Below are 17,600 nucleotides of genomic sequence, written 5' to 3'. Positions count from 1 at the left end.
TGAGACGACCCTTTGCTTTCATCAAGTAGTCTCAGGTACAGTGAGTGCAGTTTGATAAGGAAATGAGCTGTAGGTTTTACTGAGCATCTTACAGAACCAGCCACAGTTCTTCTGGACACTTTGACGGTCACACTCGCTTCTTCATTTTGCACCAAAACCCAGCAGCCTTCATTATGTTTTCTTTCTTAATCTGAAAAGTTGTCTCTTATGTAATACGCTGCTCAGATACAAACATTTTTTTTCCCCTGTAACATATAATTTTTTGCTGGAAAATGAACATTTGGACTCTAAAATGTTTTTGTACTGACTCAATAATGTAGAAGTCATAAAATAGAAATCTATAATAAAAAGTTTGCATAAGAAAAAAATAGGGTGCCTAAGACTTCTGCACAGTACTTGCCCACAATCTCTCCCTCACACACACAACTTGATCTTCAAAGCATTAAAGAATGACTGAAATGTTTAGGAGGGGGTGAAAGAAGAACCACACTTACAAAGGCACACTTTCTTTCCCCAGTGTGGGGTTCATTATATAATCCTTGGTTATGGGCTTCACCCACATCAGTACCATTATAAGTGGGGCCAGGAAGTTGATATGTAGCAACGTCCTGCAAAACAAGAAACAAAGAAAAAAAAAATCATTTAAAAACACACACACACACTTATATATCTCTTTGGTCTAAACTATAGACATAAAAGCAAGCCCTGTAAATTAAAGGACGGGGAGTTGCTCAAACTCATGCTTTGGCCAAGAGGAGTGGTTATAGTTTTTAAAAAGGACAGGGAATAGGTTTGCGTGTAATCCAAGCTGCAGACGGGGGGAATCTAAGCTCTGGAGTGAAATGGGAGCTGGTTACACTGAAGTGGATTAGCTAGGGGTAGTGTGCATCTCCCGACCCCTCCCATTACACCTGGCTCTGGTCCCTAACACAGGCTATATATGGAGTCCATCTGTAATAATATTTGTCTGCTCACTATATAGGACAGTGTCATGTTCTGGTTGTGCATGCTGAATTATGTGCAAATGCTAATACGATTACAGTGAACAGGTGGTTCTTCCAGCTATAACACGATCCAGTTGGACATGAGGACTGAACAGTGGTGACAAGCACAGGCTCCATCTCACATATATGGAGAGTCAATCTTACCAGTAAGAAATGCAGAGAAGATTGCTCAGTGCTTAAGGTTCTATGTTAGTGACCAGAAGGTTACAAGGTCAAAAGCAAAGAGTGACTGTTGGCTAATTAACACACCATTAACATAAAAGCTTACTGTAAGATTACACTACATATAGCATTTTAAGATAATACACTTATTGCTGTTGTAGGATGGTTTCTGAGGGCACTCACTGTGTGACTTTACTGATGTTTAGTGTGAGGGCATCGAGATGCATCTGAGCCAATCTCAGCCCAGGGAAGGTGAGGAACGCTCCAATCAGAGAGCAGAGTAGAGCCAGAACCAGCTTAAAGGTTAGCTTGGATATGGGGCCTCTACACAGAAAGAGGGAAAGCAAAGCCTGTTCACAGCAGGGTTAGACACACACACACACACACACACACACTAATCCTGACACACACACAGACATTCCCTGTTATGATTATTACTCACTGGGACTGCAAGCCTTGGGTCTCCAGAAACTGAACAGCACTTTCAGAAAAATTAGCAAAACCTACAAACAAGGAAAAGCCATTAATTTTTTTTCCCAGGAAGAAAAACAAAAATCACATGATCATCACACTAATCACACAACACTTGAATCACAACAGCATGTGATGTACAGTGGTGCTTGAAAGTTTGTGAACTTTCAAGCACCACTGTACGAAAGAGTTTTCTATATTTCTGCATAAATATGACCTAAAACAATCAGATTTTCACACAAGTCCTAAAAGTAGATAAAGAGAACCCAGTTAAACAAATGAGACAAAAATATTATATTTGGTCATTTATTTACTGAGGAAAATGATCCAGTATTACATATCCGAAGGGCGGTATGGTGGTGTAGTGGTTAGCGCTGTCGCCTCATGGCAAGAAGGTCCAGGTTCGAGCCCCGCGCCCGGCGAGGGCCTTTCTGTGCAGAGTTTGCATGTTGAGATGAGATTACATATCCGTGAGTGGCAAAAGGATGTGAACCTTTGCTTTCAGTATCTGGTGTGACCCCCTTGTGCAACAATAACTGCAACTAAACATTTCCGGTAACTGTTGATCAGTCCTGCACACCGGCTTGGAGGAATTTTAGCCCATTCCTCCATACAGAACAGCTTCAACTCTGGGATGTTGGTGGGTTTCCTCGCATGAACTGATCGCTTCAGGTCCTTCCACAACATTTCGATTGGATTAGGGTCAGGACTTTGACTTGGCCATTCCAAAATATTCTTCTTCTTGAACCATTCTTTGGTAGAATGACTTGTGTGCTTAGGGTCGTTGTCTTGCTGCATGACCCACCTTCTCTTGAGATTGAGTTCATGGACAGATGTCCTGACATTTTCCTTTAGAATTCGCTGGTATAATTCAGAATTCATTGTTCCATCAATGATGGCAAGCCTTCCTGGCCCAGATGCAGCAAAACAGGCTCAAACCATGATACTACCACCACCATGTTTCACAGATGGGATAAGGTTCTTATGCTGGAATGCAGCGTTTTCCTTTCTCCAAACATAACGCTTCTCATTTAAACTAAAAAGTTCTATTTTGGTCTCATCCATCCACAAAACTTTTTTCCAATAGCCTTCTGGCTTGTCCATGTGATCTTTAACAAACTGCAGTTTGCAATGCTCTTTTTGGAGAACAGTGGCTTTCTCCTTGCAACCCTGCCATGCACACCATTGTTGTTCAGTGTTCTCCTGATGGTGGACTCATGAACATTAGCCAATGTGAGAGAGGCCTTCAGTTGCTTAGAAGTTACCCTGGGGTCCTTTGTGACCTCGCCGACTATTACACGCCTTGCTCTTGGAGTGATCTTTGTTGGTTGACCACTCCTGGGGAGGGTAACAATGGTCTTGAATTTCCTCCATTTGTACACAATCTGTCTGACTGTGGATTGGTGGAGTCCAAACTCTTTAGAGATGGTTTTGTAACCTTTTCCAGCCTGATGAGCATCAACAACGCGTTTTCTGAGGTCCTCAGAAATCTCCTTTGTTCATGCCATGATACACTTCCACAAACGTGTGTTGTGAAGATCAGACTTTGATAGATCCCTGTTCTTGAAATAGCACAGGGTGCCCACTCACACCTGATTGTCGTCCCATTGATTGGAAACACCCGACTCTAATTTCACCTTCAAATTAACTGCTAATCCTAGAGGTTCACATACTTTTGCCACTCACATATGTAATATTGGATCATTTCCCTCAGTAAATAAATGACCAAGTATAATATTTTTGTCTCATTTGTTTAACTGGGTTCTCTTTATCTACTTTTAGGACTCGTGTGAAAATCTGGTGATGTTTTAGGTCACATTTATGCAGAAATATAGACAAAATTCTAAAGGGTTCACAAACTTTCAAGCACCACTGTAAATGAAAAGCAGAAGAAAATTACAGAAGGTTGTAAGCACTGTGGTCATACTGTACCCGTCTCAAGTCCAAACTCCAGGTAGTTCTCAGTGACAATGAGGATGGCCATTGCTTTGACAAAGAAGAAGAACCCAAACGTGATGCAGAGGGATCGCTCGCCGCCTTCCTCAAGCTTAAAGTAGTGAGCCGTGAGCGAGAAGAGGATCTTACTGAAGGAAACAGGAGTTAAGGACTGGCTCGACTTAAAAAACAGTCACTGTGCTTCCAATTCTGCTCAGCAAAACAGAGCCAAGAGATCTTCCAATTAAGTTTTGATTCAGATAAATGGCTTGGTTTCGAAACGTCGACTGGTGTTTATAATTATTTTTACATTTAGTCCATTTGCGATTCACTGCTTCCCAACCTCGAGAGCAATATTCTTATCATGCGACATCAAAAACTGGGAGATACAGTATTCCAATACCATACACCACTTCGGAGAGAGAGAGGAAAAAAGGAAAGGAAAAAAAAAAATAGTTGAAGCCGACAAATCCAAAAAGTCCCATTTGAGTCTCAAAACTTTTGATCATTCATTAATATGAGCTCAGAAAGGATCTGCAGCTCCCTGAGAAAAACAGTAGCTTTTGATTGGGTTCAGTGCCACGACTTTTAGGGAACAAATCTCATTTCCATTTTTATATCCTGGAGATGTAGGATTTCTCATCAACTCTTTCTCACAATCATCACTACACAATACTTCGAGTATGGGATACAAGTGACAATCACTTGCAGAAAAGAAGCCATATCGAATTAAAAGTGGATTTGCAGTTAAAGGAAGACGGGAATGAGGAGAAGAGAAATCATCAACACTTGGTGAAAAGACGCGGAAACTGTTTAAACTGTAACTACCAAAAGCTGCGATGAATTAAACATGCAAGTTAAAGGTCCCATGGCATGAAATTTTCACTTTCTGAGGTTTTTTAACGTTAAAATGAGTTCCTCTGACCTTCTTAAGTCACCCCAGTGGCTAGAAATTTCATAATGTGTAAACCAAACTATGCCCAACATTTGAGAATGGCGCGTCAAAACGGCGCGTTGATAAACTCTTCCCTTTACTACGTCAGCAAGGGAGATGATCCCCACGCCCCCCCCTCTGGATTCCCACCCACTGTATGGATTGCCCCGCCCAGTTGTAGTGAGGAGACCATAGAGGACACAACAACATGGCATCATCTAAGTGAGTGATACATGGAAATTGCGCTGTACATGGATGTGACAACACAGAAAGGAGTCTGTTTTTACTGCCGACGGGAGAGCCCCTGAAGACGCAGTGGCTTAATTTTATTTACTTCAATAATACGCCGTCGAGTCTACCTAAGACGGTGTATGTTTGTCAGAAGCATTTTCCTGAGGAATGTTTCCACAACTTGGGACAGTACAGGGCAGGTTTTGCACATCAACGGTCACTGAAGCCTGGGTCCGTACCAAGCATCCCTGCCGCATCAGCAACAAACACCGAACAAGTAAGTGTATAACTGGTCGTTTTGCCGTGTTTTAAAATCGGTGCGTTAGCCTAGCAATGGCTATATTAGCTGTGCAGCTAACCGCTTCCTGCAGTTAGCCAGGTACTCTGCGCTACAAAACTAAAGAGCATGCAGCATGCTCTGTTAAACTGAGTTTAGTCTGGAAATTGACTAACTTATGAGCTTATGTTTGACTATTGCTCCGCAATGCATGTCTTCTGTTGGATAAGCGCTATGTTGCTGTAGTTGCTGCTTCTATCCTCTTTGGTTATGGAGTGCGTGTTCAAGCCTAGGGTATTATACGTTCGTAAACTACCACTCCGAACACTCTCTCACTCTGTTCTCTGTGTCACGTTGAGTTTACGAAAGGAGTCTGAGGGAGAACAGGGTTTTGTCTTAGCAGCGTGGCTACAGGCGCTGATAGCAGCGAGTATGTGCGTGCGCAGCTTGGTCAAGCCCCTCCCCCTCCCTCCATGGCCTGCCCCCACCCTCAACCCTTCCCCGCCTCCTGCTTCTCATTAGCAAAACGACGCACTGGGAAAAGCGCTGAAATGGGGCTTTCTCCCAGGAGGCTATATTTACGTGCCGAGGGTTCATTTCGAGAAAGGCTGCGGATATAACATCCGGAAGCCTCCACGAGCCCGTTTAAAGCATCAACAAACCACCATGCCATGGGACCTTTAAACGTTAAAAACCTAAAAAAAAAAATAATAATAATAATAATTAGTATGACGGTATTATAACGAGCCTCCTCATGAAGGCCACATGCTCAAATCTAGTATGGTGGATTACACTGGCGCAGCGTGCACAGTGCAAGATCACAGACAACTGGAGAAGGCCATCTAAGGAAATGTCTCACTGCCCATCACATTGACGAAGCCATTTCTCCACCACGCACTCTTCAGAGAGTCAGCCCAATAAAATGGCTCCTTCCTGACATCGCTCATCCATTTGCACTCACACAGGCCTATCATCATCCTCATCATCTTTATCATGCCATCAGCCAGCCTCCCTCTTTCCTATTGCTCCAACCTTTTTTTTTTTCCTCCCCAGGCAAATCAGTCTGGTTTGGTCATGAAAATTGGGTGCCCAATCTTCAGTAGCAGGTTGTGAGTGGGTGAGGGGCAATGCATATAGTTGGGAGATTGATCCTTGTGGACTGTTCTGGGTTTAATGTGCATGCTTTAGCAGCCAGAGAAGAAGGAAAGTAGCAGGTAAAGAGCAACAGGTGCTGGTGCTGGCAGAAATTTCACCCAACAGCACTATGTCTACTCAAACAGAGCTTTTCAACGAAGAAAGCTGTTTATCACACGCTCACCCCAAGACTTCACATAATACTCGAGTGAATATTTAGCCTGAATACCAGTTCCAGCTCTTAAGTATTTCTAGCTGGGGTTGTTTACAGAAACGATAATTGACATTACCAGTAGCCAGGTTCTTTCCTGTTGCTCAACAGACGTGTAATGCAGCATTTCCTGTTTTTTTCCCCCCCACTCAGTCTTGTTTTCAGTAAGTCAAATATATGGGTAGAGGCATCTATTTTACACTGGCAGTCATGTATATGCCCATGTCACCAAGGTACCCTTTCACTCACAGGACACTCTACAATTTCCTCATTCTATCTTTCCATCACTGGTTAACAACAGGTTGTCTCTTCCATCTGCAAGACTTCATCTTTTGTGTACAATAAACTGAAAGCTGCTCTTTGGGGGGTTACTGGCGGTTTGCATAATTCTTTTAACTCCCTGTGGTCATGCTGATGTGTTCCTGTCTTTATGACAATCCTTAACATTCCTCCTTCATCAGTCTAATTAGACTCAAAGGTGTAATTTACAAATGTCGAAACCTAAAACTCTATAAAGACGTCTGGGGGGGAAGAATAGGGATAAGAGAGTGGGGGGGAAGATAATGGTAAATAAGCAGATAGAAATAAATGACAAAAGAGAAAAAAATAGAAAGAGGACAGATGGAGAGAAGAGGAGCCAAAAATGCACAGCCCCTTAAATAGTAGTTGAATGTATTTACAAAAAAAATGGCTAAATATGCCTTATATAGATGTAAAACATTAAATGCAACTATAAATGGATAAAAAAAATAAGTCATGCGATATACTTTAAGGATAAGAGGAACTTCAAGGTGGCTTTTTGCATCTGACTGCTGTTCATCACACCACCCTATTGCTGATTATTAGCTCATCCGGCCGACAGGTGATGAGCTTATGGCATTACGTGTTGCCCGTTGTCTGTCTGGCGTCGTCCACATTTCATGAAAATCGCTTTTTCTCTCTCAATTTTTCACTGATTTTTATTCTTTTTGGCAGGAAAGTAGGTCTGCCTGGGGTGCGTATGGCTTCCACCCAAATTTGCATAATTGCAATTAATAATGAAGATATGGAGTAATTAATTCCTAACGAGCAGTTTCCACACAAATCACTTCTCCCTCAATTCATCACCGATTTTGATTCTTTCTGGCATGAAGGTAGGGGTACCTCGGGTGCATAGAACTTCTACCCAGATCTGCTTAATTACAATTATCAATGAAGTTATGGACCAATTAAGCCTTAATGAGCAGTTCAACAAAAACTGCTTCTTTTCAGTCAATTCCTCGCCGTTTTGGATTCTTTCTGGCAAATAGGTCGGTATTCCTAGGGTGTATGTCGCTTCTATATATAGCTTGCAACATTTATTGCAGAAGGTGGCTCACTTTAGATCGTTCCTTCTGGACTAGATGGGGCCGGAGCGAGCTATGCCGTTATTGACGGTCTCATTTTTCCCTATAACAGCATGGCCTATTGTGTTTCATTCTTTATTATATGAAAGCGCAAGAAAGAGTCACAAAAGAGAAAGAAATCTGTGTCTCAAATTACACATTGGTTTTAGTTCATGATAGTGAATTATGGCCCTTTTCCACTACCCTTTTTCAGCTCACTTCAGCCCGACATGGCTCGCGTTTCGACTACCAAAGAACAGCACGATTCGGCTCGCTTCAGCCCTGCTTAGCCCCTAAAACTCGCACCGTTTTGGAGTGGGGCTGAAGCGAGCCAAAGCGAGCCGAGTGAGGCTGGGGGCGTGAGCAGACACTCCCCTGTGCACTGATTGGTGAGGAGGAGTGTCCTCACACTCCCACACACGCCCTGCGAGCACGCTGGGATCTGTAAACACCGTAAACCTGGAAAAAGAATTACGAATTACGAGAATTTCTGAAGCCTTATGCGCCTCGCCTCATCTATACGCTCTTGCCAGTATCTGTTGGCGTTGTCGGTGACAACAAGCCACAGCACCAAGACCAGCAACACTAACGACTCCATGTTTATTGTTTACTATTCGGGTCGTGAGACTACCGCTTAAAAGCTCACTGATGTCACTGTTTGCGCCGCTTAACGACATCACGTGACGTCCACCCACTTTCGCTAACTCCACCCAATGTGTCCACCCACTTCCAGCCAGCACGGTTCAGCGCGGTTGTAGTCGAAATGCAACTCCAACAGCCCCACTCAGCTCGACTCAGCCCAACTCAGCACGGCACGGCTCAGCCCGACTCAGCCGCGTTTGTAGTGGAAAAGTGGCATTAGTGTCTTTTGCGATGGAACCAAGGACTAGGGGAAAATAAAAGTAAACTAATGCTAATTAACTAATTAGTTTAGTAGTTCAATAACAAAATGTTATCTATATACCTGAATGTTAGCTAGCGTAAAACTAAAGCACTTAAAAAAAAGGTCTCTGGGGAAAAACAAAACAAAAAAAACCCACCACCCTGGACATTATGTTCTGTTAAAATGACACACACACACACACACACACACACACACACACACACACACACACACACAGTATGACAGCTCTTAAGTGTTTTGTAAGACCTCAAACTCTGCAGAACCTCCTACATCATTATCTGTTCTACTTCAGGACCTTCAGGCTGCAGCGCTCATAAAACATTAAGCCTTAACCTTGGGTAAGTGGTGTTATGAAGGATACATGACAAAGGCCAGCACTAACAAACTCCACACCACACTGATGTTCATCTCTCCATTAGGCTCAGCCACGCAGAAGTACAGCTCTGTGATGAGGTACACTGCTGTTGCTGCCACTGTGAAGTCCACCAGCCACTGAAACTCTGGGAAGTAGTGCAAAGCTAGCAGAAAAGAAGAGTAATGAGGTCTTCGGTGCAGAGAGCAGTGAGGAATATATGAGGCTACGACGCTTCTAGATACAGAGCAGATGGAAGTGCGTATACCTAGTGTGTCCACTTCGGCAATACATTTCGTTTCTAGCTGGAGGTCGATGTCTTTGGGAACCGTCAGTGGCTTGTTTTCTATGTGCCCGTTGTATTTCCTAAAAGTATACAAAATCCATACTAATTATATCTATATATAAACACACACTATCATTCAAAAGTTTGAACACCCCTACTCATTCATAGGTTTTTTTTTTTTTTTTGTATTTTGACCATTTTCTACATTGTAGAACAATACTGAAGACGTCAAAACCATAAAAATAACACATGGAACATATATAGAATATGTCTGATATTTTAGATTCTTCAAAGTAGCCAGCGTTGACCTTGACGCTTTACACACTACTGGCATTATCTTAAAGTGCCATTCCACCATTGGATGTATTCTTTGGCATAAAATACAATATATTTTGACAACATATATAAATGGTATCACTAGATAGAGAAATCTTTTAGCTTCAAAATGATATATCAAACAATTTTTTTGACAATGACAAGTATATTAATTTTGCGACCAAAGTCACCTACCCTTTTAATTTCCATGCGTGATGTCATCGGCAGGTTCCCCTTCTTGTGTACCACGTGACGTGGCACATATCATCATCAATGGTGGATAGAATGCGATAAAAATAATACCAATAAATCTAGCTAATACCAATAAATCTAGCTAACTGAAAGATTAACTCAAAATTTTTCACAATTTTTTTGGCCCCCATATACGAGGAGAAATGACTCTCTCACTTTGGGGGTTTCCTGGTCTAAAAATAGACCGACACGTAGTACACAAGAAGTGGAACCTGCCGATGACATCACGTTTCACTACCGCGCGGAAATTAAAAGGGTAGGTGACTTTGGTCGCAAAATTAATATACGTGTCGTTGTCAAAAAATTATGTTTGATATATCATTTTGAAGCTAAAAGATTTCTCTGTCTAGTCATGTTGTCATAAAATATATTGTATTTTATGCCAAAGAATACATCCAATGGTGGAATGGCACTTTAATGAGGTAGCTTCATGAGGTAGTCACCTGGAATGACTTTCAATTTGCAGCTGTGCCTCGTCAAAAGTTAATTAGTGCAATTTCTTGCCTTCTTAACGCGTTTGAGGTCAAACAGTAAATAGCAAATAATAAAATACAGTAAATAACCCTATTCCACAACTGCAGTAATCCATATTACGTCAAGAACTGCTCAGCTAAATAAAGAGGAGCGACGTCCATCATTATTTTAAGACATGAAGTGTCTTAATTAGTAAAAATAAATAAAAACCATTGAATTAGAAGGTGTGTCCAAACTTTTGGCTCATACTGTACTTCCACATGTAAAGTCACAAGTATATGACGCACAGTCAAATTTTACATGTTCATACTGAGCAAACTAGTTGTGCAAAACACTCCATCTCTGGCCTTAGATCAAACTCTCATCAAATTATATACTAAAGGGCTACAAGCTTGAGAAGCGAGTCTGAAGAAGAGGTCCTGTCTTCCTCTCTGAAAACTGACTAAAGTAATATTTGCTTACATAGAAAAATCATTTTTTTATATTCCCCCCACACACACGAGATTTACTTTTAGCCCTAAATGATGTACAGATTTGCAAAGCATAGCCTTGACCTGGCTCAGTTTCCCTTGGAAACACCACCGCCATCAGTGTTTGCACATTTTTTTTCACCCAGGATTAAGAGTCCTGCTTGCTTTAAAAAAGAAAAAAAAAAAAAAAAAAGAGGCTAAATGTACACAATGCTGAAATCAAACACATTCCTCCCTCAGCACTAAAGCTGTTGGCATGAGAATGTTGAGGTCTGCTGGGAACAGTAGGATACTGGAAAGGGAAGGGAGGAAGGGAAGAGAGAGAGAGAGAGAGAGAGAGAGAGAGAGAGAGAGAGAGAACATGGGCCTCCAGAGCAACAGGGGCCAGTGTTTGAGCCCTTTGCCCCATAGCCGCGGGCCAGCTGTCCTAAAAAGCAGTGATCCTCTTGTCTGGAGCTCTGTTGTTTACCCAGGGCCATGCGCACTACGGCGGCCAGCACAAAAGCCCTGTGGGAATCCCGATCTTCTTTCGTTTTGATCTCAGCGCTACCTGCCTCAGCTCGGGAGGTCTCCAAAAAGCATGGCTCCAAAGAGACGGACTTTTCCAGAAGGTAAGCAGAACAAGGACGGTGGACATTGGCTTACCTGTACTATTTAAAGGAACAGTTCACCGTATTTCCATCATGAAATATGCTCTTATCTAAATTGAGACGAGCTGCTCCGTACCTCTCAGAGCTTTGCGCGACCTCCCAGTCAGTCAGACGCGCTGTCACTCCTGTTAGCAATGTAGCTAGGCTCAGTATGGCCAACGGTATTTTTTGGGGCTGTAGTTAGATGCGACCAAACTCTTCCGCGTTTTTCCTGTTTACATAGGTTTATATGACCAGTGATATGAAACAAGTTCAGTTACACAAATTGAAACGTAGCGATTTTCTATGCTATGGAAAGTCCGCACTATAATGACAGGCGTACTAACACCTTCTGCGCGCTTCGGCAGCGCATTGATACGGAGCTCAGATATCAATGCGCTGCTGAAGCACGCAGAAGGTGTTAGTACGCCTGTCATTATAGTGCAGACTTTCCATAGCATAGAAAATCGCTACGTTTCAATTTGTGTAACTGAACTTGTTTCATATCACTGGTCATATAAACCTATGTGAACAGGAAAAATGCGGAAGAGTTTGGTCGCATCTAACTACAGCCCCAAAAAATACCGTTGGCCATGCTGAGCCTAGCTACATTGCTAACAGGAGTGACAGCGCGTCTGACTGCGTCTGACTGACTGGGAGGTCGCGCAAAGCTCGGACAGGTACGGAGCAGCTCGTCTCGATTCAGATAAGAGCATATTTCATTATGGAAATACGGTGGACTGTTCCTTTAAGGGATGAACATGCTGGACTTTCAGTGTATGGATGGAACAAAGCTACTGAATGAGAATTAGACTAGAAACTAGCGCTCATTAAGAGCAAAGAAAACTGCAGTGCGATTTAGCCCTGCTTTACTGCACATTACAAAGAAACAAAATTCAATTGTCCTACATACCGGTCCTTTTTGTTCTTCCCTCCTTTCTGGTGCTTTCCAGCAAGGCTCCTCAGCTCATCTTCTGTTGGATGCTGATACCAACGCAGACTGAAACATGCAAGGCAGGACATATAAACAGAGGAGATTTTGAAGATTAAAAAAAAATAATAATAAATAAAAACTAAATAATAATTGCAGAACCTCTTCAACTTTCTTTGGAAACCATCGGAGTCCTGCGAGGGTTGTGCCGCTTTTAGTTGTTTCCATGTTTATTTATTCATTAATGAAAACTCAATTATGGAACTCTCTAGGGCAACAAATCCTGTGTTTGAACTAGCAAAAAAGTTTCACAGGCCAAACAAGTACTGATGAATTATTGAACACATTCTGAGGAGCTGTTTACTCTAAACACATGGAGCTAATTAGAAGAAACCAAGCAGGGCTCGCTGTGGTCCTCTCGGGTGATCCCACTTTCTGATGCTGCCCTTTGGTCCTGCTGATGAGCCGTAATGATGCGACTTTGGCAGGCTCATTATACTAACAATAAAATTAGAGCTTGAGCAAAGTAGATCATGTTGTTCTTGTTGAACCTGCCTTTGGAATGAACTGCCGAGACACAACGCTCGAGTACTCGAAGGGTCAATCAATATAAAAGGGTCTCAATGAGTTCGCTCATTACCTGCCACTGCAAAGCAGCCATCTTGCGAAGGAGTAGTGAGGTATAATTTTCTGAATCACGCAGGCCATTACCATGGTAACCACCAGTTGCACACTGATCACACCCTGGGAGTAGTAGAAGTACAAATAACAGTTTAAGTGAAAAGAACAATATACATTACATGCAAACTACACTTTTGACGGTTTCTGAATTATAAAAATACGGACGCTAGAGGGAACATGATGATGATAAAAGTTTTAGACTATTGCTGAAATGAGAAGTTTTGAACTTTTTCAACACTTCTAGGCCTAAAGGACCAAATAAGACCGTTCGTCTGTGTTCTTTATTTGGAACATGAAAATCCTGCCTACTTTGTGCACTTCAGGAGCCCAGACAGAGTTAAAAGGGTTGCAATTTCATTTGGCCAAACAGACTGGATGCTGCAAACACGCTCGAATGAATCACTCCGGTATCAAAACTCATAACTGGCCTTTTAACCCAACATCAGGCTACTTCAAATGGAGTGGAAGTACCGCAGCCAGCACTGACCAATTCTACCCTCCACACCAGTGAAGCCCAGTCCGAGACCTGTATTTCACAGCGAGACACAGACCTGCATTCAAATGAGTTCTGATCTGTAAATTCTTATTCATTTGACTAACCACTTGACTTCAAGGTCACAGCATGGCTGGTTAGACCAAGACTGGCGGACAAACATTAATAAAAGCACAGGTACTTCAGTCTAGACAAGAGCCAGTTTAATAGGAACACCATCCTGTATAACTGCTCAGTGACGCAATTATCTAAATCAGCCAATCATGTGGCAGCAAAACTGTGCAGGGACATTGAACCAGACAATCACCAATGAGGGGGAAAAAAAAAAAACACAATCAAAATAGGAACGAACACTTTAAAAAAAATTGCATATAAAAATAAACAACAACAAAAACAGTCTATTCAACTTCAAGTTTCAGGAAACCAACTGACAGGACTACCTCGTGTTTTGGTACAAGCTCCTCATCCTTTACTTGAGCTGATGCCGGTTCTGCCTCAGAGTGCTGCGTTCTGTCTCACACCCCTCCATGCTTGTTTTTTGTTTCGTGTCAGCACATCTACATACTAGTAGCTCCTAGCTCCAACCTTACTGATGTAAATCTCATCTCATCTCATTATCTCTAGCCGCTTTATCCTGTTCTACAGGGTCGCAGGCAAGCTGGAGCCTATCCCAGCTGACTACGGGCGAAAGGCGGGGTACACCCTGGACAAGTCGCCAGGTCATCATAGGGCTGACACATAGGTCAAGTTTACATTAGACCGTATCCGTCTCGTTTTCTTCGCGGATGCACTGTCCGTTTACATTAAACCGCCTGGAAACGCCGGGAAACGGGAATCCGCCAGGGTCCACGTATTCAATCCAGATCGTGTCAGCTCCGGTGCTGTGTAAACATTGAGATACGTGGATACGCTGTGCTGAGCTCTAGCTGGCGTCGTCATTGGACAACGTCACTGTGACATCCACCTTCCTGATTCGCTGGCGTTGGTCATGTGACGCGACTGCTGAAAAACGGCGCGGACTTCAGCCTTGTATCACCTTTCGTTAAAGTATGAAAATACTGATGCAAATACTGCCCATTGTGTAGTTATGATTGTCTTTAGGCTTGCCATCCTTCCACTTGCAAGTGGTAAGTGATATGCGCTGGGATCACACACACAGCGGCTCAGTCCCGAATCACAGCTTGTTCACTTCACTCGCGCGCTCTGTGAGCTGCGCAAGGCCGGAGTGCGCACCCTCCAGAGGGCACTCGCTGTTCAGGGCGGAGTGATTTGGAGCGCAGGATGCCTGCGGAGCCGAGCGTATCCGTGTATTGGTGTTGCTGTGTGCACGCGAATCGTGTATTGGTGTTGCTGTGTGCACGCTAATCGTTTTAAAAACGTTAATCTGATGATCCGCTGATACGGTCTAATGTAAACATGGGCATAGACACAGACAACCATTCACACTCACATTCACACCTACGGTCAATTTAGAGTCACCAGTTAACCTAACCTGCATGTCTTTGGACTGTAGGGGAAACCGGAGCACCCGGAGGAAACCCACGCGGACACGGGGAGAACATGCAAACTCCGCACAGAAAGGCCCTCACCGGCCACGGGGCTCGAACCCGGACCTTCTTGCTGTGAGGTGACAGCGCTAACCACTACACCACCATGCCGCCCCCTGATGTAAATCGAATGCCAAAAAGTAACTTTTGCAACAATGGTGATCTAGCAAAATCTCCATCAGTAGCCTTTTTCCCCCCCTAACATCCTATAATACGTATCACCATCTTTCACACATACCCCTTTTCCACCAAATCAGTTCCAGGGCTGGTTCGGGGCCAGTGCTGGTGCTGGTTCACAACTCGTTCAACTTGCGAGCCAGCTGAGAACCAGTTTGCTTTTCCATAGTTCGTGGTGCTAAGGGGAGCCACGTCATTACGTCGCTGTATACGTCAGTTACGTCGCTGCGTTTGCATAAACCTTGGCGCGAATATCAAAGCAACAACAACACGGAGAAGAAGAAGAAGCAACAACAACAATAATGGATGACTTCGCGTTTGTACAGCTGCTGCTTCTCGGCGCTTAAAAATGGCAACCTTTCGCGGTCTTGTGATTGTTGTTGGTCTTAACAACTCCGCCCCCCCGCTGACGCAAGCAGTTCTTTGCTCTGGCCCAGCAAAGAGTTGGTGCTAGCCTGGAACAGGTTTTTCTGGCCCCAGAGCCAGTTCTTTGTCAGTGGAAACAGAAAACCCAGTTCCAAACTAAGCGCTGGCCCCGAACCAGCCCTGGAACTGCTTTGGTGGAAAAGGGGCATGAGTCCTAGAACAAGCTATAGAATTTACACAGAATGGTCCACAAAAATGGAAAGCTACGGTAACTCAAACAACCACGGTGAGCAGAAAAGCATCTCAGAACAAAATGTCAGTCCACAAAATGGTGGATGGGTTACAACAGCAAAAGACCACATCAGGTTCTCCTCGTGTCAGCCAGGAACAGGAATTTGAGGCTACTGTGGGTGCAGGTTCTCCCAAACTGGAGAGGTGAAGATTGGGAAAACACCAGGCGATGTCCAGTTTATGAGTAATTGTACATAACTGTGTAACTGCATGACGAACACGCACGTGTACTTTGAAAGATGTTACTTTCAAATTTGCCTGCGAGTGTAGACTAGTCATTTTTGACGGAAAGAAAATTAAAATCACTTGTCACTGTCTATCTTCATCTGTATGTCACAGACATGTTCACGGTCCTGGATTTAAACTGAATTTGTTGGCGATTAAATATTTAGTCCCTTATAAACAAACAGTCGGATTTGTCCTGAAGTTCTGGGTTGATTATTTAATGCAAACTGCAATTGCAAAATACAAACTTCTGGTGATAATTATATCAGAGCAATTTACCAAGAATTACAATTTGTCTTTAATAAAGGAAGACATATTGTAATTTTTATCCATTTATAGTTAAATTTAGTGTTGTGGGATGCCTGTGAAGCAAGTCAGTTCCTTTCATCGCTTTCTAGCTATGTCATGATTCACCTAATTCACAGGTTGATTTGATTCACAAGATTGGGCTCACAATTCGATTTTCCCACAATATTTTTGACAAAAGATTAAACAAACTCTAGGTACAATACACAGTCCGTTTAAGAACTACAACAGTCCCTTTAACCCTTTGGTGACTGACCCCTTGAAAATGGTTCCTCCAGGAACGATGACGTTTCAGTTGTCAAGACAACGGAAAAACTAAAATACAAATACAGAATGATATGTCACAATGCTCTTGTGCACAAAACAAAATGCTCTTGTATTTGTATTTTAGTTTTTCCGTTGTCTTGACAACTGAAACGTCATGGTTCCTGGAGGAACCATTTTCAAGGGGTCAGTCACCAAAGGGTTAAGGACTACAACTCCCATCACCAGCTTCCGCGTTGACCTGTGTCACGCGGGATCACCAACGTCACATCATCCATGAAAGCATAAGAAACCCAGGAACTCCTAGCTCCTCCTCTTTTGGCGCCGTGATTCAACACGGACACAAGGAGGAATCGCTCGCTCCACCCGAGCAAACCAGAAAAAGACCTCTTTCTTGCAAGATCCAGGATTTAGCGCAATTTCTTTCTTACCCTTGGCCAAGGTAGACTCCAGAGTCGCGCGATCTTTAACTCAATCGAGTTACAACCGGTTTTATTCGTATTAGAAGTGACGTCACGACTGCCACCCAAGCAGTTTTAATTCAAAGCGCTGTGCACATTGTTTGACCAGAGTTTTCTTCCCACAAGCTATGAAGCGTCGGACCCAGAATTCTCTGCTTTCCACAGACGTGCTCCACGAGCTCCTGTGAAACAGCCTCTCCGAGTAATTCCCTGTGCTTCACGGAGATCTCCACAACGGTGAAAACTCCAAAGTCTCGGGACATCTTCTCATAATCTCGCGTAGAAGTGGGATACAGAAGTAAGACTTGGCATTTTTGGGCATAATCAAACCTAGTCTTAGGAATTTAGCTTTTATTGAAGTAGTGTGAATTTAAACTCGAACGGTTTAATTATTTACACTGTAGACACGCAGCATGTTGAATTGATGATTGTATCATTTTGTTTTAATCTCTC

At 43.1% G+C, this 17,600-nt stretch overlaps 1 protein-coding gene across 1 annotated transcript in view; it reads right to left on the bottom strand.

Annotated features, from left to right (window-relative positions):
* The window catches only part of tmem161b (transmembrane protein 161B), an 81,740-nt gene that overhangs the window by 17,243 nt on the left and 46,897 nt on the right, over window positions 1–17,600 (bottom strand). Inside the window, exons 2-9 of the mRNA XM_060907099.1 lie at window positions 12,977–13,080; window positions 12,319–12,405; window positions 9,248–9,345; window positions 8,989–9,145; window positions 3,570–3,721; window positions 1,609–1,669; window positions 1,350–1,490; window positions 495–608 (exon numbers count right to left, since the gene is read on the bottom strand). Of these exons, the coding sequence (XP_060763082.1) occupies window positions 495–608; window positions 1,350–1,490; window positions 1,609–1,669; window positions 3,570–3,721; window positions 8,989–9,145; window positions 9,248–9,345; window positions 12,319–12,405; window positions 12,977–13,080 (914 nt within the window). The remainder of the gene's footprint in view (window positions 1–494; window positions 609–1,349; window positions 1,491–1,608; window positions 1,670–3,569; window positions 3,722–8,988; window positions 9,146–9,247; window positions 9,346–12,318; window positions 12,406–12,976; window positions 13,081–17,600) is intronic.

The sequence above is a fragment of the Neoarius graeffei genome, chromosome 24, assembly GCF_027579695.1.
Source record: "Neoarius graeffei isolate fNeoGra1 chromosome 24, fNeoGra1.pri, whole genome shotgun sequence".
In the NCBI taxonomy this organism is placed as follows: domain Eukaryota; kingdom Metazoa; phylum Chordata; class Actinopteri; order Siluriformes; family Ariidae; genus Neoarius; species Neoarius graeffei.
This window is presented reverse-complemented; position numbering and strand designations above follow the sequence as displayed.